Genomic DNA, 22,630 nt, shown 5'->3' with positions numbered 1-22,630 from the left:
ATTAATCGCGTGGAAATTTCCACTTTTACACTAGCTTCTTCTAATTTCCAGGTACATAAACCATACTAAAAAACAAAACAAAACAAAACAAAACAAAACAAAACAAAAAAAAACAAACAAAAAAAAAACAAAAAACAAAACTGACATTAGATGGGGGGAGGTTCTTTCTTGTCTCTGTCTCTAATCTCTTCCCTTGTCAATGAATGCATGTATGACTGAAATGTGTAAAAGTACCCTGAATTTCGCCACTGTCCGTACGGTGACTACGTATCTAAAGCTACTACCCAGTAAAACCTTTATTTCACACTGTGTACAGAGCTGCAAAATGCAAGAGGCACAGCTTCTACAACTGCTTACATGCCCACTCAGAAAGTATACCATCCAACAGATGATAAATAAATGCTTTATTTTCTTTGAGCAACTTATTGCTAGGGACACGTACCGATCTATGTCACATTCACCTGTCTCGTAGTAGACCCTGAGGCTACTGTATTACTGATACATTGTACTGACTTTCTCGTACGCAATGTTCTAGAAAGGATTTCCGAATTGTCGTTTACCGAAATTGCCGTAAAGTGTTTCTTGATTTTCGTTCCATCTCCATTGAAGCTCTGTGCCATTTCATAGGAAGATGCTTGAGTCCTCTGTTAAAGTGTTGACCAGAACCGGTTTAACACAGTCTCTACCACAACTTAGGTGTTCTTGGTTGACCTATTAACTTGACCCATACGCAGTAGAGGTCCAAACAACCCCATGACTCGGGCAACAGAGCATGACAGCGAGATGCGTGTGAAAGAAATATGTACCAGTAGTCAGCTTTGATTGTCAAGCAGATGTATGGAGTGTTTCCCTGCAGAGCAGTAGATTATTCTTTTATAAATTTCACAAGTCTCCTTTGCTGCCTGTGTGGTTTAACAGCATGCACACATTCATACTTCCACGCCTTCCTACCAGTGGAATATACCACAATTCCCTCAGCTCGATATGAAACACCTGGATACCAGACTAGTCCCTTTCTACATCCATACTCTGTAATGTATTTAAAATTTGCATTCCCTCCATCCCAAGTTACAGTGCAGCAGCAGTCGCACTGGCCATTCAGTACAGTCCGTATCCTGATGACTGCTAGTCTTCACTCAAGACTTACAAAGCATCTCCCATCAAGGAACATACAAGCAGAACAGACTGTATGGTAGACTACCAAACTGACACCAAATTTAAAACATACGCATAAATTTTTCACCGTGATTTATTTCTCTAACATGTACATCCCGGTATGTATTTACACAATATCAGCTGATTTTCAAAAAGCTCTCTTAGCAAAAACAGGGAAAAAACACCCAGCAACAACAACAAATTTGATTCACATGATTCAGGCCTTGAACACATCACCAACACTCTCTCTGACGCAGCCTTTATTCAAGCCTTCAAGGAATTGCTGAAAGTCTTCAGTTTCTCAGCAGCCTTCTCAATGGTGCAGTCATCCTGCAGAGGTATGGGGTGAGGGATTGAGGTAGTAGATGTGCAGACAGATTTAAATATTCATGATAATATTGAAACATTTTTACAATCATTTTCAGTTATGAATTGATTTCAAACATGAATGGTAACACAATTCTTTTTCCCCCCCTATACCTTTGCATTATGATTACGATTACTATCATGACTATGATTTTGATTTTCATGTTGATGATATCTAATATTACTACTACTACTACTACTACTACTACTACTACTACTGTACTTCATTTTTTATTCTTATTAGCTCAAGAAATATGATCTTACTACAGTAAGAAAGATTGCACAATTTCTTCTACCTTGTCATTTCTTTTACGGCCCACTATTGTCAGAAGCAACTTGTGGGGGAGAATTTTCTTTTTAGATGTACGCTAACCATAATATCGGGCGACTACCTGAAAACAGGAGGAAAGAAGATGAATACAAATAAAACTGAGTGTACCTTGATGAAGCAGAACCTGATGTACGGTTCTCCCAGCGACTTGTGTTCCTGGCTGTAGAATGCACTGCATGGGATGGTGGCAACTCCCTAGGGAGAGAGAAAGAGATAGACAGATGAAGAGATGATAAACACAATATACATGTAGATAAATACTTGTAAGGATGGACAAATGGACAGAAAAATAGAAAGATTGACATGTATATAGATAGGATAGACAGATACAGGTAGGTAGATAAGATATATAGATAGACAGATGAAAAGGAGAGTTACATATAATATACACACAGATAGAATGACATGACATATAGATAAGATAGATAAAGTTAGGTAGATGATAGAAAGATAGACAGCTAGATAGACAGATGAGTAGATTGATAGACTGCAAGTCTCGGTGCTGCTTTATGTTAAGTAAATTTGAATTATACAACTGATAGATGTACTGTAAAACGAGGTATTTTCGCGGCACGCAATTTTCGCGAATTAGAGACGATGGACTTCTTCGAGGCATGACATTTTTGACAATTGCCACTGGGATTCAATGCACACACTGTAGACGAGAACATTTGCATGCATTTTAATTTGCGAATCTTCGTTGGCTTTCGTAAAATTGAAATGCATGCTAGCATTTCTGCTTTTACCGCATTCATTAGGGGAGTGATGCAGATGGTGCGTTTTTGTCATCTTACTCTGTCTTCTCTATAGTACAGTCTACTATGTCAAAATATTAAGTCCCGTGAGATTTTCGTGCCAAAATTGATTTTTTTTTTAGCTAACTTGGTCACTTTGGGGGTGCTGAATCCAAAAAACTTTGGTTCCATTTTTTCCGACTACGTCTTCAGTCGCCATTTTGAATTTCAAAATGGCCACCATAGCAAACTGTATTTTGACCCAATTCTCATAATGTGAGCATCATAGAAGGTTCAGATTTGATGCAAAAAGCATGTTTGTGATGTCAGACATTCTGATACACCATTTTCTAATATTGTGGATAGCTTTGATACAATTTTTAGGCAGCCATCTTGAAATTCAAAATGGCCACCATAGCTAAATACATTTTTACCCATATCTCAGGTTGTAAGCATTGTGTGGAGTATAAATGTGGGGCAAAAAGCATGCTTATGATGTCAGTCATGCTAGTATATACATTCTTTTATTCAATGATGGATCATTTTCCTTAGTGGCCATCTTGAAATTCAAAATGGCTACCATAACAAATGTAATTGGACCGGTATCTCATATCGTATGCATTGTGTAAGGTTCTAATTTGGGGCAGAGAGCATGCGTATGTTGTTAGACAATCTGAAACATCTTTTTCTGAAACGATGGTTCATTTTGATATTAAAGGTGGCCATCTCGAAATTCAAAATGGCCGCCATACCAGAATGTATATTTTGACCCATATCTCATATTGTACGCAATACAGACAGTTCACATTGCGGGCATAAACCGGGCTCATGATGTTGAACATTCAGATGCACTTTTTCCCTCCCTAAAATTGCAGATCACTTTCAAGGCTGTCTTCTTAAAATTCAAAATGGCTGCTTTTCATCTAATATCTCTGGTTACAAGCAACCAGCCATGGCTACTACTGAAACACTGATCAATTCAGTGCTTATTTACGTCGATGTAGGGCAATTTGTCAATCAGTTGCAATGAAAACATCTCGACGGAAGAACTTCATGAATTTGAATAACAAAGCAGTACCCGCTGCATGCTATAAGGATTAGAACCAACACTTGCTGTTGGGCGAAAGCTCGGTGGTCTAGTGGAGATGACGCCTGTCCGGTGATCAGGAGGTCGTAGGTTCGAATCCTGCTCGAGTATGTACGCCCATGATTTTTATCATGGCTACTACTAAAACACTGATCAATTCAGTGCTTATTTACGTCGATGTAGGGCAATTTGTCAATCAGTTGCAATCAAAATAACATGTTGCCCGAGAGGCAAAAACGAACCGTTTTAGCGCGCAGTTTGCGAACCGCATACCCGCATGGCTATATGGGATGCCCACACTATCGGACAGTGGTATGCCCCCTTCCCCCCCCCCCCCCCCCCCCACGCAGTTTTTGCCCCTCAGCATCTCTTGATGACGTAATTAGAACCTCATCCTTACATTTTGAATTGAGAGATGGCTGTCATTCTGCGTGAACTGGAAATAAATTCAGTCTAACGAGGACAATTTTGGCACATTCATCTAAGATGCTTACCACAGTATTATAATTATGTTTTTTGTGGTGGCCATCTTGAATTTCAACATGGTGGCCTATCTATTAATGATCTACAATTAGGAAACAGCTGTACTGGACCGTTGGACACCACAAGCAAGTGCATTCTTTAAAATTTGATGCTTCTACAATAATTGCAAACTGAGATATGGGTAAAAACGCTATGGTGGCCATTTTGAATTTCAAGATGGCGGCCTACAAACTCTACAAAGCAATCCACAATATCATAAAATGATGTATCAGAGTGTCTGACATAACGATGTATTTTGCACCAAATTTGATGTTTCTACAATGCTCACTTTATGAGATATGGGTAAAAATACAGCTTGCTATGGCAGCCATTTTGAAATTCAAGATGGTAGCCTACAAATTGTATCAAAACAATCCACAATATCAGACAAAGATTTATCAGAGTGTCTGACATCACACTCATGCATTTTGCACCAAATTTTAAGCTTCTACAATGCTCACTTTATGAAATATGGGTCAAAATACAGTCTGCTAGGGCGGCCATTTTGAAATTCAAAATGGCGGCTGAAGACGTGGTCAGAAAAAATGGAACCAAAGTTTTTGGGATTCAGCACCCCCAAATTGACAAAGTTAGCGAAAAAAATCAATTTTGGCACGAAAATCTCACGGGATTACATAGTAGCCTCTACTACTATGAGAGTTCTAAATCCAAAGAAACTTTAACCTGGGACTCACTCAGGTTTCTGTGAAAAATTATCAAATATCATATGTCTGAGCTTCAGGTGTGCAAATGTTACCGGTACTCCAATGTATGTTGTTCTCTTCCCATGCAATACTACATTATTCCCCTCACATGCAGTTCCATTACATTAATAAGAGGTTATAATCAAGGGCAACTGATAAGAAATGTGACCCGCTACAACAAAAGGATCCGAAAGTCGGGGGAAAACAATTTTCTAAAAATCGCACAACATTACTTCCTTACTCTTCTACTTTAATTTCATATATAGCAGAACTCATAAAAGCACTCGGTTGCGGAGACATCAGTGATTTCATTAGCGCATGTCAAGTGGTTGAGGAAATCAGAGTTTCGAGAAAAACGCCTTCAAAGTTATCCTTCCGACGCTATCATGATCAAGGGGAGGCGAGACAGCCTTCACCGCTTGACAATAGAAGGTATGCCCCTAGCAACCTCCGCGATGTTCATTCAAGCTTAGCGCCAGCAGTCTACGCACGACCAATCAGCAATCGGGATGCCACGCACTGACAAATAAGATTACTCCCTCGTTGCTAGGGGCGGAGTCTAGCAGCGGCGGTAAATCCAAATCTTCGGACACGTTTCTGTTACGTTGAAAGTCGGAAAATCATGGTACAGAAAAACGCTGATTTCTTGCCTTTCCTTTGATCATGTAGCTTCGAAATTTCGGCAGAAGATAGACAAAACATTAGAGTACATAATTATGCCAAAAAACGAAATCCAATTGTTTTGACCAATTTTGATGATGCGACTTCCAACTTGATTTTCTCGGCATAGCCGTCAGTGACTTTAGGATCCTTTTGTTGTAGCGGTCACAAATAGTCATCAAAATGTCGGTACCTGAGTCTTGGTGAGAAAACGCACAAACTTGTAGTCCTCTGGTCCATCTCCAAACTCACTCACATCAACTCCTATTGATACAAGGTGGAGAAAGACACACAGAGTGATTACGATAACATTGATATCAATGAACATTATACATACATAGATGATTTATATGAACAATAACATATAGGCACTTCATGAGTATGAAAGAAACAAGGCACAGACAGAGGTTCAAATTAAAGCTCTAAAAATTCTTGGATTTAGAATCAAATTCTATGACATCAACACGCATGTCACAGTGCATTACACTGCCCATCTTAGGAATAGAAATTGAGAAAATTGGGGTTGGGTGGGAGGGGGTGATCCTCTGTACTGTACGGGCATTCCCAATTTTTTTTTTTTCAGGAAAAGGGGGTATATTTCAGGGGCTCGATTCAGAAAAAAAAAATCCTGAAAAATTGTTGAAATAGAGGTTATCAGTATTTTCCCCAAAAATATTTCTAATCAGGGGTAGTTTTCTAGGGGTGGGGGGAGGGGGCAGGAACTCACCCAGATGCCCATATTTGGCCATCATGAAGTAGCCCCCCTCCGGCATGATGGGGATGAGGTTGCACTCCTTCAGGAGCTTGGAGATCTTCTCCCGCTTCTCCTCCAGCTCCCGCGGCAGCTCCAGGAAGTAGCAGTCTGGCTGGCCCAGCCTGGAGAACTCCAGCTCAAGGCCCCTAGCAACCGCCTCCTGCATAGCAACCGGATGATGCAGAGAAAGTAAGACATAGTGGTGTATCAGTCCATTCCATGTGGTTTGTATACACACACACACACATACACACACAAAAACGCACCTTGTATTTCCCTCTTCAAATTTTCACAAATCTGTTTTGTGTATCTCAAAAGTAATATTCATCAAATATCTAGGATTTTTCTTTTTTTATGCAGAGGTAAAGAGGAATAAAGGGAAAGTGGAAAATGGATGAGTACAAGTTGGAGGAAAGAAAGGAAGAAGAGAATAGTCTGAGGGGAAAGGTGGCAAGGGTAAATGGGGAGAAGGTGGAGGGGGTGGGTGAGGAGGACTTGTGTATAGAGGAAATATAGATGCTGAATACTTGACTACCTGCAGAGGACATGCTAATAAGGAGTTCATTTACAAGTTTGGGGTAGAGATGCATCTAATGTTTTGCAGAGGGTGCACAGTTAAAGTCTTGATCTTAATAATACTGCTGTTAGAGAGTGGCTGAACATTAGCTTGTGGTCATATCTTACACATTACCTGAATGAGTGTTGGACATGTGTAGACACAGTTCTGATGAAGAGTCTGGCAGTTTTTGATCAGGTGAGGGGGCCCTATGCTCCATCCAAGCTGGGCGAAAAGAAAAAACAGAAACAGTAGGAAAAAAACAAGTGCCATTTGCAAATTATCTTGATACAACACACTTGTGGCTGTGAGGTTTGTTTCCTTCATAGATTGTCATTATGTCCTGAAGTAACCACAATAAACTGAACTTACCAGGTAAGTCAATGAGCTCATTTTCACTAGCCAACACATAAACAGGAACTACAGGCAGCATGATTATTTCTTATCACAATGACTGATATGGCTCCACACACCAGCTGTATCTCACCTATATAATTTCAGGTGCACACTGCACTGTACCTGCAAAAGATTTTGCCAACTAAATGTGCAATTTATTGTTGTGTAATCAATCCTTCCCTGACGTACAAACTATCCTGAAAATGCAGAGAATACTTGTAGAGTTCATGTGCAGTATTTATGCACCGAAATCTGCTCTTGACCACTACACTGACCACCAACAGCTTTATCTCCCATTTACTAACTTTGTCTGGTCATTCTGTAGTTACTGCTTAGGTATGAAACTTGTAAGTGTGACAGAGATCACACCAGGATTTTTCATTCTTTCATTTATTTATTTATTTTTTCCATCTCCAACAGAACTTGTAACTACAATTTTTTTCACATAAAACGTATGTCAACATCACATTTTACAAACAAAATCATCAGTGGATAACTGGGATAACTGCAAAAACGACAACAACAGCAACAACATCTACTCATCATATATGTAAATGATATTTTCTCTTAATCCCTCTCTTCTACAAAAATTGGTTGGATGGCACAGTCATTTGATAGGGACAGTATCGACATACTGGAAAATATGACCCTTGAGCACATATGGTCTCTCCCTTCCCCCAAGAATTGCAAACTTGTGGTGGCCTTGACATAAGACTAACAGGGGAATTCCCCTACAGCTCACCTTCCAGCCTGTGGCACTGAAGATCTTTCCTGCACTGCACACTGTGATGGTTCGGTCCCACATCCCTGGGAGGGTGGCTATGAGGATATTACACAGAAGAAGTATTTGTTTAGATTATGTTTTGTTCATATGCCCTATGAAAGCTGTAAGATGTCCATCTCACTTGACTACATTCCCAAAGAGAAGCTTAAAGTCATTTTGCATCACCTTATGAAATCATGAGTCCGAAGGTTTACGAGGATTTTTCAAGTAATAAACTGAAAAGAATGCACCTAAACAAGAAAATGCAGGTAACTTTACGCTTTCCTTGAAAAAAAACCACACGATTTGACTGCTGTACGGCAGAATAATTGCACTAACAGTGGATACAGGCAGTTTCAACACAAACTTTGCATGACTTTCACTGCAATAAAAAAGCAAACATAATTACTGAACATACTGTTAAACATGATATATTCGCGGTATGAAATTTTCGCGAATTGGAGCCGACGGCCTTTTTCGCAGCATGAAATTTTCGCGAATTGCCACTGGCATTCAATGCATAGCGTAGATAAGAACTTTCACATGTATTTTAATTTCACAAATATTGGCGCTCGCGAAATTCCTGAAATTGAAATGCACGCAAAATTTACTTGTTTTACAATAACTTGTGCCTAAAGACAGAGCATACAATTATGGAGATAATTATCAACAAAAAGAAAAAAAAAGAGAGGGCTCATATCGGCAAGGTAAATAGTTGAACCAGCTTTCAATCTGACAAATTCAAGTTCAGGCTTGTTTTCACAAAAGCTGCATATCAAACATCTTCTCTTTTCTCTCCAAAAAAGACAATGATCAACCTCCCGTAATCTACCCTCGTCATCACTCCATGCTCACCCATTCTCGTGAACTCATTGCCGGAGTAGACCAAGTGTTCGTAGACCTCGTCACTGATGCACATGACATCGTGTTCCTTGCACAGGTCAGCGATGACGGTCAACTCTTCTTTGCTGAAGATCTAGATAAGACAGGCCAAAGATTTGCAAAAATGACCTTTAGTGATGGTATGGTTGTTCAAAACAAAGGACATACTTATCATGTAATCACATTGAATGATATCAATCAATGTAAAATAGGTACAGACTGAAGTTCCTTATTTTATGGTCTTACATTGCATATTCTTGTCAAGCATGCCTTCACCTTTACATAAACTGTACTGCTCCAATGTATCATTCTTATGTTTTATTAAAAAAAAAACACTTTTGTTATCCAAAAATGAAGTGAAAGGGGATTAAAAAGCTATTGAAATAGAATAAAGAAAAGAAGAAAGAAATACCCTTTTTTCCATTCATGGAAAAAAGACAAATGGGTTAATACATATTCAGCATGAGTATAGACTCTTGTAATATTTTTGAAGGAAGTATGGGTGCTAGCATTTCTTCTGTATTCAGCCCCGCCCACATATGGCTTTAGGTTTACGTCTGACAAATCTCAAAATGTACATATCCTATGCAATAGACCCTGGAAATGTAGAATCATAGATGTAACTTGTAAAAAATGAGAGGAGAGATAAGTGGCAAAGGTATGATTTTCACTGCTAGTCCAAGAAGAGTACTTGGTGCATGAACAGTCTCAAAATGAAGAGGGCAAAAGTCACAAGGTAAGTCTACTTTGACCTAGCCTTTGTCACAGGTTCTGCTGAAGTAATTGCAAGATAAGCAAGCAGAGGGTCACTATGTGAGACAGACTCAAGCCACCTGCAAGAACCAAGCTCAAGCAAGAGGGTCGCAGGAGATAATCCAAATTTCTTGACTCATGCTTTTGAATGACTGAATTTCCCCACCACTGTTCGAAAACTAATGATTACATGTGACCTGCAGAGCTCGGTTTGAAAAAGTGCATGCATAACACATCTAGCACTGAAGGTCAAAGAGCATATCTGGCAATTCATTGGTCAAAGTGACTAACCCCATTAGTGGAGTGAATCATTCAGCAGAAGTGATGCACTAATTATTAGGCTTTCACCCCATAGATCATCAAATATAATCACATACAAGGGTCTCAAGAGGTCCTCCTCCCTGCTGACTTGCACTCGGCTTTGGCTATCTTCACTCATAACTGTCAGTGCTACCAGTGTGAGGACCGACAAAAAAGGCTAACATGATTGGAATCCACATTTACTCCCGCAGCAATTTCTTCGGTTTCATTTTCTCCACAGACTTAGGGTTATGGTTAGTGTTGTGATAGGGTTTAGGTTTAGTTTGATGTGAGGATTGGGATTACATTAGGGTAAGGGTTATGTTTGTGGGTAGGTTTTATGTTCGGCTATGCGTGCAGATATTCCAAAGGACTAATTGTCGCAGGAGCAAATGTCATGGAACCAACTAGGACACCCTGACTAACCTTCCCAAGTGGGTTGTTGGGATTGTTGACTATGATGGCCTTCGTCTTCTCGTTGAAAAGAGACTTGAGTTCATCAGTGTCCAGGTAGAAATCTCTGGTTGAAGTCACCTTGTCGTGTTTCTACACATGTAGAAGAAGGGGACAACAATGATGAGAATATCATCTTTCTACTTAATATTCTCTTGCTTTCAACATCTTTCTTATGCAGCAGAATTACGGATTAGACTAGATATAGAAATTGAAACACAGATCACTTTGAACCATAGCAAAAGTCCACATATGTTTAGACACTGTGTTTGGTCACAGCTTTTATGCAACCACCCCCCCCCCCCACAGCCCCCCCCCCAAAAAAAAAACAAACAAACCCAACACAATAACAATAATTCACCTTGATACCAAAGTCTTCAATATTCAAATTCATCGACAGCTAATACAATTTATGCAGTCCCTGTATCAATTCCATGTTGAACTCTTTAGAAATTTGTGTTGCGGATATGACTGATACTGTATACGTCATATATCTTATAGCAAATCTTATTGATTTCCAGACAATTAAGCGAGTGATTAAATCACAACTGTGAAAGTACCGAAATGCACAGAAAAGTGTACATGCGCACATGGCATTCATGTCAAGATCAGAGTTAAGAATGTTGTGTGTTGTTAAATTCACAAAAATAAAAACCTCACATACAGTACGTACATCCAAGTGAGGATTCGAGAGATAAGAGGAAATACTGGTCTGAATATGACTAATATGACTATGAGACAAACATCCCAAGTGAGGATGAATTATCCAAGGACATACCGGTCTGAGAGGGATGAACCGTGGCACTCCCCTGGCCATCCTCACCATGGGCTCGTAGCAGTCAAAGAACGGCTCGATGATGATGCACTGGTACATTCAAATTGCAAGGGGGAGGGGGAAGAATCAAAAGTCAAGATGATCAGTGCAATTCTTGTTCTCTCCATTGAAGGAGTATCATCTGAACTAATATCAAGCTGTGATAAACATTTTCATCTGGATTCCTTTAGGTAAAGTTTTTCCTTTTCTTATACAGCATCAATGCAAAAAACACTTTTTCTTCTTTCAATGTTGTTATCTCTGCACTACCCCACAGTATCTCATTTTTAGAGTTGAAACATAGACTGCTGGAATATTGTGTCACTTATCCTTGATGTCGTAGTCAGTTTGTCTATGTGCAACATCATAATTTTTCTGATATTCGTCATGACATTTTTACAATATTCTTTTCCCTGATATACTCACAACTGACATCAACCCTTGGTTCTTGGCAATGTTCATTTTTAAGAACATATTCATCATCACCATTATCACGACCATTATCTTCATCATTGTCATCACCATCACATCATCATCTCTATCATTATCACCATCACCATCACCACCACCATATCATCATCGTCATTATTATCACAACTACCACCACCATCATCATCTTCATCATCATCATTAGAAGTAGTAGCAGCATGACCATCACCACCACCACCTCCACCACCATCATAATAACCATCATCAAAATCATCATCATCACCATCACCATCACAACCATTGCGACTATACCAATATCATCATCATTACCACCATCATCACTTTCATCATTATCACCATCATTATCATCATCATGGGTCAGTTTTCACCTCATCTCCTGGATTGAAGTGGCTGTTGATGGCATAGTAGAGAGAGCCGTAGGCCCCAACGGACACCAGTACACCATTCATGGGATCCACCTCGCGCCCCAAGAATTTACTGTACAGGGCTGCGATGGCATTCACGAGCCGTATATGGCCCTGCCGGAAGAAATAGTATAGAAATCATTAAATGCTTCCGGTTATAAGTCTTCATTGATGCTATCTTAGATGATATTCCACCATTATCACTGTACAATATAGCAACATACATAATGTATCTACATGGATTTGCAGTTATGATAGGAATTTCACAAAAATGTATTTTTCATGGACACTACCAAAAACTCTTGGCCTAGCTTCTCCAAAAGACATTAAAAAATTACATTTGTTGACACATATCTCAGTAACATACAATAATAAAGGAATATGGACTTTTCATCAAAAGTGAAGATCTACAAAATTTCCTTTATCTTTTCCCTAAGTCTTTCTACTACTGTGATGTCACAAATCACTGTAGAGTTCACATCGTGAAAGGATTGTCTGATTTTCCTACAACATTCACTGAGTGGCACAAAAAATCTTTCTGGATTTGTTGAATCCATTTGAAGGGTTTTGAGAAACTGCCCTTCAACCACTGAATATGAACTGACATACTCGTCTATGAGAAATGCATGTTACAGCAATATTAGCTCGTCCTCAGTGGGTTAACATGCAGGTCAGAATGATGAAGAACTCTCCCAATACTCACATAGGACCGTGTGTACTGGTTCATGAGCGGGTTGGAGCTTGGCTTGAGGATATCAGTGAGGGCCTCGGTGACAGGGTTCGGTGGGGCAAAGTCCGGGAAACCCTGGCAATGACGGAAAAGGGTTACGACAGTTATTCACGACAGGCAGCAACAAATATTAGGCACTACTTTCACCACATCATGATGGTAAAAGAAAATGGTTAAAACTGAAAAAAAAGTTTGAGATTGAATACTTATGGGTTTGAGCTTTCTGTCGTTTCATTTTTTGTTTTGGCTGGTTAGTTTGTTTGAAGAGTTTTTGGCTGGCTCACAGAAGACTACTAAAATGCATTATTAATATCGTGCTGCATTGGTTCAAGTGTAAAATCAATCACCATAAAAAAAAAGATGAGGGAACATCCTCTCTCTTGATAACTGATATTTTTGTGTCATTGACAGTGTCCCTGTTTCAATTGTCACAAATGTACACACTAGTAGTTATGTACACGTACATGTATGATGTACTGTATGCCGGGCTGTTTTAATGTGTATGTACACAGGTGGACCAGATTAATGGAGAACATTCTATGTGGTATAGATATATAGTACATACAGGCTGACCAGATCAGTGGAGAATTTTCTAGGTGGTATACAATGTAGCTATACAGTACATGCATGTAACAGGAAATACATTATAGCTCACTCAATCTAGAATGATTTCACCCATTCCAGAATGTTCTGGGAAGTGCTTACATGTTTGGCTGAGTGAGGCACTGTCCCTGTAGCCCAATGTGATTGGTAGTTATTCTTGGTAATGATGTTTTGTACATAGTTAGGCAGTGAGTCATCCAGGTTTCCTGGAACTTGGACTGGCTAGTAGGTTGGAGAGAGTTATAGAATGTGCTAGAAGGGGGTGAATGGATAGTATATAAGCCAGAGAAATTCTGCAGTAGGCAGAGTACCCAACACCTCTGCTCTGAGAGTTACGTCACTTCTGGCTCTGAAGCGACTTGTTATAGTCAGTCCTGTGTTACCTGCTGACCTGTTATGTTTGTGGAGATAAGGCCTGGGAGACATTTTGCCTGCAGAGAATTAATTTGCCTTCATTGGGGATAGACACCATTTTTATGTCAATGGACATTGCTGCGGAAAAGCTGTGACGGGCTGGATTCCTAGCTGGACAATATTAAGTGAATCATCATTCAACGCATCAACTGGACGTGGTCATCACAACATTTGGACTCTGCACGTTTCGCCGTGGACGTATATCGTGGATTTTACCCCGGATCTATACCGTGGACTATCGTAACCTGTGCCTCTGGAGTTACGTCAGAGGAATCATTCATCGGTGCATCGCGGATCATTCGTTTGTGCATCGAGCATCGTATTTGGACATTTCCAGGGATATTGCGTGTAATGCGTACGTAAGTGATTCCATTACTGACTTATATTTGTTTCTATTGATCATTATTGTACTGATGTGAAACCGATTACCAGTCTGTACCTACAATATCACTGTTAATAAACCGCCTGAACATCAGTTGATTGTTTCTTTTGTGCGATCATTCTCGGAGTGATTTTGGTCGTAACAAAATTGGGGGCTTGTCCGGGAAGTGAATTTAAGCCAAAACTTAGAATTTGGAACGTTCCGGAATCCAGAATATTGGAACAGACAAAATACCAGTTGAGTTGATTGTTCAATTGTATATTGTGTGTAATACAGTGTGACAATGTCAATCAGTACAATGGATGTTCAGGCATTTGTTCAGAGGACAGATTTGTCCCTCAAAGATTTGCAAAGGTTACGCAAATGTGATTTGACCGCTATTGCACAGCATTTAAATGTTGATGTTCCACAAGGTGTAAGAAAAGCAGAAATTCTTGACTTAGTGGCTGGTCACATGGAGCTCAAAGAAGAAATTGACACTCCAGATCGAGCTCAAATTTCAGATCAAACACGGCTTGAGCTTGCTAAATTGGAAATGAAGGAGAGAGAAAGGGCAAGGGAATTAGAACTGGAGAAAGAGAAGATGAGATTAGAAATGGAAAGGGAGAGGGATAGAGAACGAAGAGAAGTGGAGAAAGAAATTGAAATGAAGAAACTTGAAGTGGAGCAACAACTGAAATTGCGTGAGATGGAATTGACTCATGCACAGACTGTTGGAAATCATGAAAGGGCTCCCTCTGTATTTGATTTGGCCAAGAACATTCGATTGGTGCCAAAGTTTGAGGAAAACAGAGTTGATGCATACTTTGTGTCATTTGAGAAGGTGGCTAACAGTTTGAAATGGCCACAGGAATTTTGGCCCATGCTCCTTCAAAGTGTGTTTGTCGGCAAAGCAGCTGATGTGTACTCATCTCTCTCTGAAGAGCAATCACGTGACTATGCTACAGTCAAGAAAGCAGTGTTGAATGCTTATGAGTTGGTGCCAGAGGCGTACAGACACAAGTTCAGAAATTCGTACCGCAAACCAGGCCAGACACATGTTGAGTTTGCTCGTGAAAAAGAAATGATGTTCGATAGGTGGTACAGGTCCCTGAAAGTAGATCAGGACTTTGATAACCTACGTGAGGTTGTTCTCTTGGAAGAATTCAAAAAGAGTGTTGCTTTCAGTGTGAGGTCACATTTGGATGATCACAAAGTGACAAGTTTGCATAAAGCAGCCTTGATGGCTGATGAGTATGAGCTGACCCACAGAAATGACAACAGACCACCTTTTAGGAATTTCTCTGGAAATAAGAGAGACAAAAATCAGTCGAGCAATCCAAAGAATGCTGGTCCTGAAAAAGGCACGAGTTCTGACACTTCATCGGCACCAAAGCCTCAATCTGACAAAGGGTCCAGTACAAGTGCAAATGTCATCAAATGTTTTCACTGTAACAAGACAGGGCATGTAAAGTCACAGTGTTGGAAGTTGCAAAACAAAACAAAGAAGGACTTGGGATTTGTTATGTCAAAAAGTGTCCTACCCGAAAACAGTGTCCCGTTCAGTGAAACACAGGCCATTGAAAGTCAATCTCCCAAATTCAAAGATAGGATGAAGCAGGTGGATGAGAGCTATCGTAGCTTTTTGTTTGATGGTGAGGTGACCCCATGTACTTCTGGTGAGGCAGGTAAGCCAGTAGTCATCCTGCGGGATACGGGGGCCTCTCAGTCGTTGATGGTGGATGGTGGTATGACTTTTCCACCAGATAGTGCAGTGAATGCAAAAGTCTTGATTCAGACTGTTGATGGCAGTTATATGTCAGTGCCACTGTATAGAGTGGATTTGAAGTGTGGCCTAGTTTCTGGTCCTGTTACTGTTGGAGTTGTTCCTGAGTTGCCCATGGCAGGCATTGACTTCTTGTTGGGGAATGACTTGGCTGGGGACAAGGTGGTTGTGTCTCCAGTTGTTTCGGATAAACCAGTGGTGGTTGCTGAAACTGAGCAGTTGCAGGAGGAGTTTCCTGGGATTTTCCCAGATTGTGTTGTGACTAGGTCTCAGGCTCGTAGAGCTGTTCAAGATGATGCGGATTCTGTTGATGTGGAGGAGAATTCCGGTGTTTGGTTGGCAGAAACCTTTTTCAAGGATTTGAATGATGGGGTTGCTGTATTAGGCTCCAAGGCTAACAGTGATGGGCTGTTTAGCAAGTCTTCCTTGGTTGAAGCACAGCAGGCAGACTCTGAGTTGAAAGGCTTGTCTCAGACGGCGTGTTCTGAGGCTGAGGCTAAAAAGGTCCCTGAGTGCTATTATGTCAAAGATGGCATTTTGATGAGGAAGTGGAGACCTCCCCATAGGCCAGCTGATGAGGATTGGACGGTGGTCCGTCAAGTTGTTGTCCCTCCCAGTTACCGCGGTGAGATCTTGAGGATTGCTCACGAGTTACCTGTTGGCGGCCATTTAGGCGTCAGAAAGACAAAGGATCGGATCATGAGGCATTTTTATTGGCCGGGGTTGAATGTGGATGTGGCTGAGTTTTGCAAGACTTGTCACACATGTCAGGTGGCTGGTAAACCACAGCATTCGGTGAAGCCGGTGCCATTGATTCCGATACCTGCGTTTGAAGAACCATTCAGTCGGGTTCTAGTTGACTGTGTTGGACCTTTGCCTAGGACTAGGTCGGGTCACAAGTACCTCTTGACAATCATGGATATGTCTACACGGTTTCCAGAGGCTATCCCATTGAGAAATATCACTGCTAAGACTGTGGTAGATGCTCTAGTGCAGTTTTTCACTAGGTATGGGTTGCCCAAGGAAGTGCAGTCTGACCAAGGGTCAAATTTCATGTCAGGCATATTTCAAGAGGTGATGTATCGTTTGGGTGTGAAGCAGCTGAAGTCGTCAGCTTATCATCCCCAGTCCCAAGGTGCGTTGGAGCGCTACCCCCAGACCCTAAAGACAATGATTAGGGCATTTTGTGAGGAGTATCCCGAGGATTGGGATAAGGGCATCCCTTTCCTGCTGTTTGCAACGAGGGACTCCCCAAATGAGTCGATGGGTTTCAGCCCATTTGAGTTGGTGTACAGTCATGAAGTTAGGGGCCCACTGAAGCTCATCAAAGAGAAATTCATGACTGAAGATGATGAGGTCCACCTACTTGACTATGTGTCAAAGTTTCGTGAAAGGCTTTCAAAGGCTTGTGAGGTAGCTAGGGAACACTTGAAAGTGTCACAAGACTCTATGAAGAGAAAGGCAGACAAAAATGCCAAAGCCCGAACTTTCAACCCAGGTGACAAAGTTCTTGTACTGCTGCCCATACAAGGTGAACCACTGAAAGCCAAGTTCAGTGGCCCGTACTATGTCAAAAAGAAATTCAATGATGTGAACTATGTGATCAGTACGCCAGACAGACGCAAAGATCAGAGGGTGTGTCATGTAAACATGCTGAAAGAGTGCTACGACAGAAAGTCAGTTGGTGTGACATAGATAGTGGATAGCACAGTAGAAGTTAAGGGTGAAAAGTTTTCACCGTATATCATTTCCAGTGTATGTGTTTAGCATATTCATTAATGTGTGCAAAACAGTTTGATACGATTGTATAAGCTCTGAGAATCCAAGCAATATTATTGTAAATGGTATCCATGAAAAGATAACATGGAATTAATACAGCTATCCAAAAGGCATGTGATAGTATGTGATTATTGTTGCTTGACTTGGACTTTACCTCACATTCGTTGCAAATAACAATGAGAAATTGTGAAGGTAAAAGAAACCCTTGCTACAGCAAGGCTTTCTTTTTCCCATGTGGGATGGTGTCACAAATGTACACACTAGTAGTTATGTACACGTACATGTATGATGTACTGTATGCCGGGCTGTTTTAATGTGTATGTACACAGGTGGACCAGATTAATGGAGAACATTCTATGTGGTATAGATATATAGTACATACAGGCTGACCAGATCAGTGGAGAATTTTCTAGGTGGTATACAATGTAGCTATACAGTACATGCATGTAACAGGAAATACATTATAGCTCACTCAATCTAGAATGATTTCACCCATTCCAGAATGTTCTGGGAAGTGCTTACATGTTTGGCTGAGTGAGGCACTGTCCCTGTAGCCCAATGTGATTGGTAGTTATTCTTGGTAATGATGTTTTGTACATAGTTAGGCAGTGAGTCATCCAGGTTTCCTGGAACTTGGACTGGCTAGTAGGTTGGAGAGAGTTATAGAATGTGCTAGAAGGGGGTGAATGGATAGTATATAAGCCAGAGAAATTCTGCAGTAGGCAGAGTACCCAACACCTCTGCTCTGAGAGTTACGTCACTTCTGGCTCTGAAGCGACTTGTTATAGTCAGTCCTGTGTTACCTGCTGACCTGTTATGTTTGTGGAGATAAGGCCTGGGAGACATTTTGCCTGCAGAGAATTAATTTGCCTTCATTGGGGATAGACACCATTTTTATGTCAATGGACATTGCTGCGGAAAAGCTGTGACGGGCTGGATTCCTAGCTGGACAATATTAAGTGAATCATCATTCAACGCATCAACTGGACGTGGTCATCACAACATTTGGACTCTGCACGTTTCGCCGTGGACGTATATCGTGGATTTTACCCCGGATCTATACCGTGGACTATCGTAACCTGTGCCTCTGGAGTTACGTCAGAGGAATCATTCATCGGTGCATCGCGGATCATTCGTTTGTGCATCGAGCATCGTATTTGGACATTTCCAGGGATATTGCGTGTAATGCGTACGTAAGTGATTCCATTACTGACTTATATTTGTTTCTATTGATCATTATTGTACTGATGTGAAACCGATTACCAGTCTGTACCTACAATATCACTGTTAATAAACCGCCTGAACATCAGTTGATTGTTTCTTTTGTGCGATCATTCTCGGAGTGATTTTGGTCGTAACACAATTACAATCAGAGTGTAGAATTTTCCCACTGAGTTGAACAATGATCAGGACTTTACAGGGGACCACAACAAATAGCTGCACAGTACCGTACACTACTTTTTTTTCTTTTGTATTCTTTACTTTTTTACATATTTTTATGCAGCAAACCAACCCAAAATACACTTACCTGTCCCAAGTTGATTGCCTTGGCCTCAGTAGCAAGCTTTCCAAACTCAACCCTGAGATAAAGACATAAAACACAAGACACCGTACCGAATAAATAAACGGCGAAAGCATTTGTGTGTGTGTGTGTGTGTGTGTGTGTGTGTGTGTGTTTACTCCCTACATGATATTCACAAGATCAACAGATGTCCTTGTTGTTGTTGTGGTTTTCATCATATGCAGCTCTGCCTTGTGGTTTATTTGTTCAAAAAAACAAAACAAAACAAAACAAAACTCAAAACAAAACAAAACATTGATTACATTAGTTCTTGTAGGTAAACTGAAGCTTAGAAAATAAACTTAACCCGTTGAGGGTGAATCCCACGTATACTCGGGCAGGTGACAATGGGAAATGCATGTTGAAGTGAAATCAGTCCATCCTCAACGGGTTAAAAGGTTTTAAGGAAAGCAGTTGTCACCCCATGCTGTCTATTCCTGCATCAGAATACAGGGTTGTCTCTTTCCTGTCAACAGAAAGATTGAAAACCCTACCAGGACAGCACTGATGTTTTGGACATTTGGGGGGGGGGCACCTATGCACAAGTATGTTCGTTTTATTATCCCAAACTTTATGATGATTTAGAAAAATTGCTCTAAAGCACAATATAGGAAAAACTCAATATTGACTAGGCTGACCTGTGTTACCTATTTTGAGTCCTCACACAAAATCAGTGTGTGCCACTTTTTGTTTGTTTTGTGATGGACGGTCACATATACACAGCAAAGATGAATGAAAACCTTGAAAAAATATAAATAACAATCAGCCAGCAAGAATAACACTATCACTACCGCCACTCCAAAAATGACTGAACAGCAGTGTACCTGTACTTACCACACACTCCCCTCCAGTCCCCGAAGGTGCTCTGCTGTCTGCAACCGACCTGTCGCCATGGTTTCCTGAATGAGTATAGAAAAAAATATGGTTTTCAATTTATCCAGGGTATATAGCCTCTTCATTGTTGACATTGTTCTTTCAGAAGGTCCGGCTATCATTATTACCCTAGCATTACCAGGTACCCATTATGCACCTCTACGGTCAAGAGGAACATGGTACACTGTAAGTATACATTATCGTGTCCAAGGACTAATTACTGTAAACCATATTTCCAATGACTGGATTTGAACTCTGTTCCTATGATTGAAAGTTAGGGAGTCTTACCAACTATGCCACAGTGCCCTTCTGAAAATGCTTTGTTGATTTTTGTTGTTGTTGTTGTTGTTGTTGTTTCATGCTAGCACAGAGGTCACTGTGCATAGACCTCCTTTCAAGTAGTACTTTTTCCCCTGATAATAAATACTATAATAATTTTTGTCAAGATGACATGTACATACTTGTGCAACAAACCATTCAAAGATAAAAACCACTGAGTATCTCTTGACTATGAAGAGAAACGAACAAGATTAAAACAAACACAGCGATCAGACAAACTGATAGCATAGAGTTATGATGTCGATCAAAATGGTGGCAGTTTTCATAGTTCTGGTAAAGCATAAAGCAATTACTTGATCTGTGAACCTATCAGTTTTACAACACACACACACAGACACACAAACACACACACATCCAAACACTCACATAACTAGCAATAATGGACACTATCTGGGATCTCCGGAGTTAAGAGATATTTTGACCATATGGCTGGCTGTCAGACCCACATCATCAAGTCTGCCCTTTGACTGCCCTTAATGTATTTTACTTCCTTTGCCTTACCGTTGGTACCATGTCACATCCTCTTTCACAGTGTCTTTTCTCCAAACAGTCCTTTCACGGACTATAATAAATGGCGATAATGCAGACCTCTTTTCCTTTACACTTATTTATTTGTTACTGCGATACAGCACTTTATTTGTGTGTGCATGCATGTCTGATGATATAAAAAATAAGACACACTGGCTAAGGGAAAAAACCCAGGTTGAACCATTCAATGAGCTACAGCATGAAAACAACTCTACATTCTCAATGAATTTGTCGTTTGTAGGCACTTTTCACAGACTCCTTTGAAAATCAGACCTTTCTGTGGCTGAAAGGCCAATCCTTCCCGTGAATGAGTAGAGATTGAATGAATACAGGTTACCATCCTTGACTGAGAGTTTAGAGTGAGACAATGAGAGGGGGTGAAGCAGGGGGAGTGGGTGGGGATGGTGTGGAAGGGGTGATGAGGGAGCTTTGACAATTTTACATATAAATATTAAAGTTTCAAATGGTTCCATCTTGAGCATATCTAAGTTATCGTTTCAATGCAGGGCATCGTATACATATAAGTGTAGAAGCAGCATTAATGCATCAAATTGAATTAGAGACATTTTTTTTTCCTTTCTGGGTTTCTAGTTTGTTTGTTTGTTTGTTTGTTTTTTGTTCAGTGTGAAAATTAGTTCATCAGAGTGAGACAGTTGATGTTGTGTGAGTCTCACACATGTATCTATTGCATGAGAGTTGGCAGCCCTGTAAATGAAATAAATTCTTTGATGTATACCAGTTAAATCTGAATGACTGAATTCTGACCAAAAAAAAAAAAAAAAAAAAGATTTCCTCATTTCATTGACAATTTCTTTAGGAATACTGACCACAGCTGTACAGAGAGTATATATTATATTGTGTAGTAAATTCCAGTACTTAGCATGCAATCTCTATAGCATGTACAAGTACACTATGAAATGAACAGCTCCTAACAGATTCTCCGTTTACCAGGTCAGAGTGTCAAATGATAAAAACACATCTGGATTCCGAATCTGAGGCCCAAAGTCTAATGGGGCTCTGACAAAGTGGTACCGATGGTAATCAAACATTAATGACATGTATCAAACACATTATGGTGGACTGTATACTCATACAACTGTGTACCTATGTCTGTATACTGATGAAACGATGTGATAAGCATTTCCTGTTTTGCATGCAGAGCAAATGATGGATTTCTGAGTAAAATGTATGTACAACTGTACATCAGTGTACATGCTGATCAGTTTGATCTACCCTGGGAACTCATGCCAACTATTAAAAAAATTCTACTGACATTGTACATAGAGATGTCACCAACAGGTCTGAAAGAATAACAAGTATTGAGGAGAATAGAATAACTCACCACATGACAAACAACCACGAAGCTAATTACAGATTTCATACTATGAAAGCTTTCACAAATTTCACGAATCACACTATCACAGTTGGACTGTGAATTGAACACAATGGCCCAAATTCACGAAGGTGGTACAAATGAAACCATGGTTTAAACCATAGACAAAAACCATGGAACGCCAAGTGTTGCATGGAATATTTTGTTACGAAATCAGTCATTTCCTTGATGAAATGATT

The 22,630-nt window shown here is 40.3% G+C and overlaps 1 protein-coding gene across 1 annotated transcript in view; it reads right to left on the bottom strand.

Moving 5' to 3' along the window:
• Positions 1–1,218: 1,218 nt before the first annotated feature.
• LOC139743886 (kynurenine--oxoglutarate transaminase 3-like) overlaps positions 1,219–22,630 on the bottom strand; it is a 35,027-nt gene continuing 13,615 nt past the window's right edge. Inside the window, exons 3-15 of the mRNA XM_071654355.1 lie at positions 20,153–20,217; positions 19,286–19,337; positions 12,788–12,889; positions 12,049–12,198; positions 11,195–11,281; positions 10,390–10,509; positions 8,884–9,004; positions 8,008–8,084; positions 7,005–7,094; positions 6,287–6,473; positions 5,753–5,823; positions 1,961–2,047; positions 1,219–1,485 (exon numbers count right to left, since the gene is read on the bottom strand). Of these exons, the coding sequence (XP_071510456.1) occupies positions 1,420–1,485; positions 1,961–2,047; positions 5,753–5,823; positions 6,287–6,473; positions 7,005–7,094; positions 8,008–8,084; positions 8,884–9,004; positions 10,390–10,509; positions 11,195–11,281; positions 12,049–12,198; positions 12,788–12,889; positions 19,286–19,337; positions 20,153–20,217 (1,275 nt within the window). The 3' untranslated portion in view covers positions 1,219–1,419. The remainder of the gene's footprint in view (positions 1,486–1,960; positions 2,048–5,752; positions 5,824–6,286; positions 6,474–7,004; positions 7,095–8,007; positions 8,085–8,883; positions 9,005–10,389; positions 10,510–11,194; positions 11,282–12,048; positions 12,199–12,787; positions 12,890–19,285; positions 19,338–20,152; positions 20,218–22,630) is intronic.

The sequence above is a fragment of the Diadema antillarum genome, unplaced genomic scaffold, assembly GCF_040938485.1.
Source record: "Diadema antillarum isolate AM-2024a unplaced genomic scaffold, OU_Dant_1.0 scf00000035, whole genome shotgun sequence".
In the NCBI taxonomy this organism is placed as follows: domain Eukaryota; kingdom Metazoa; phylum Echinodermata; class Echinoidea; order Diadematoida; family Diadematidae; genus Diadema; species Diadema antillarum.
Note: the sequence above shows the minus strand (reverse complement) of the source record. Positions and strands in the feature narration are given on the sequence as shown.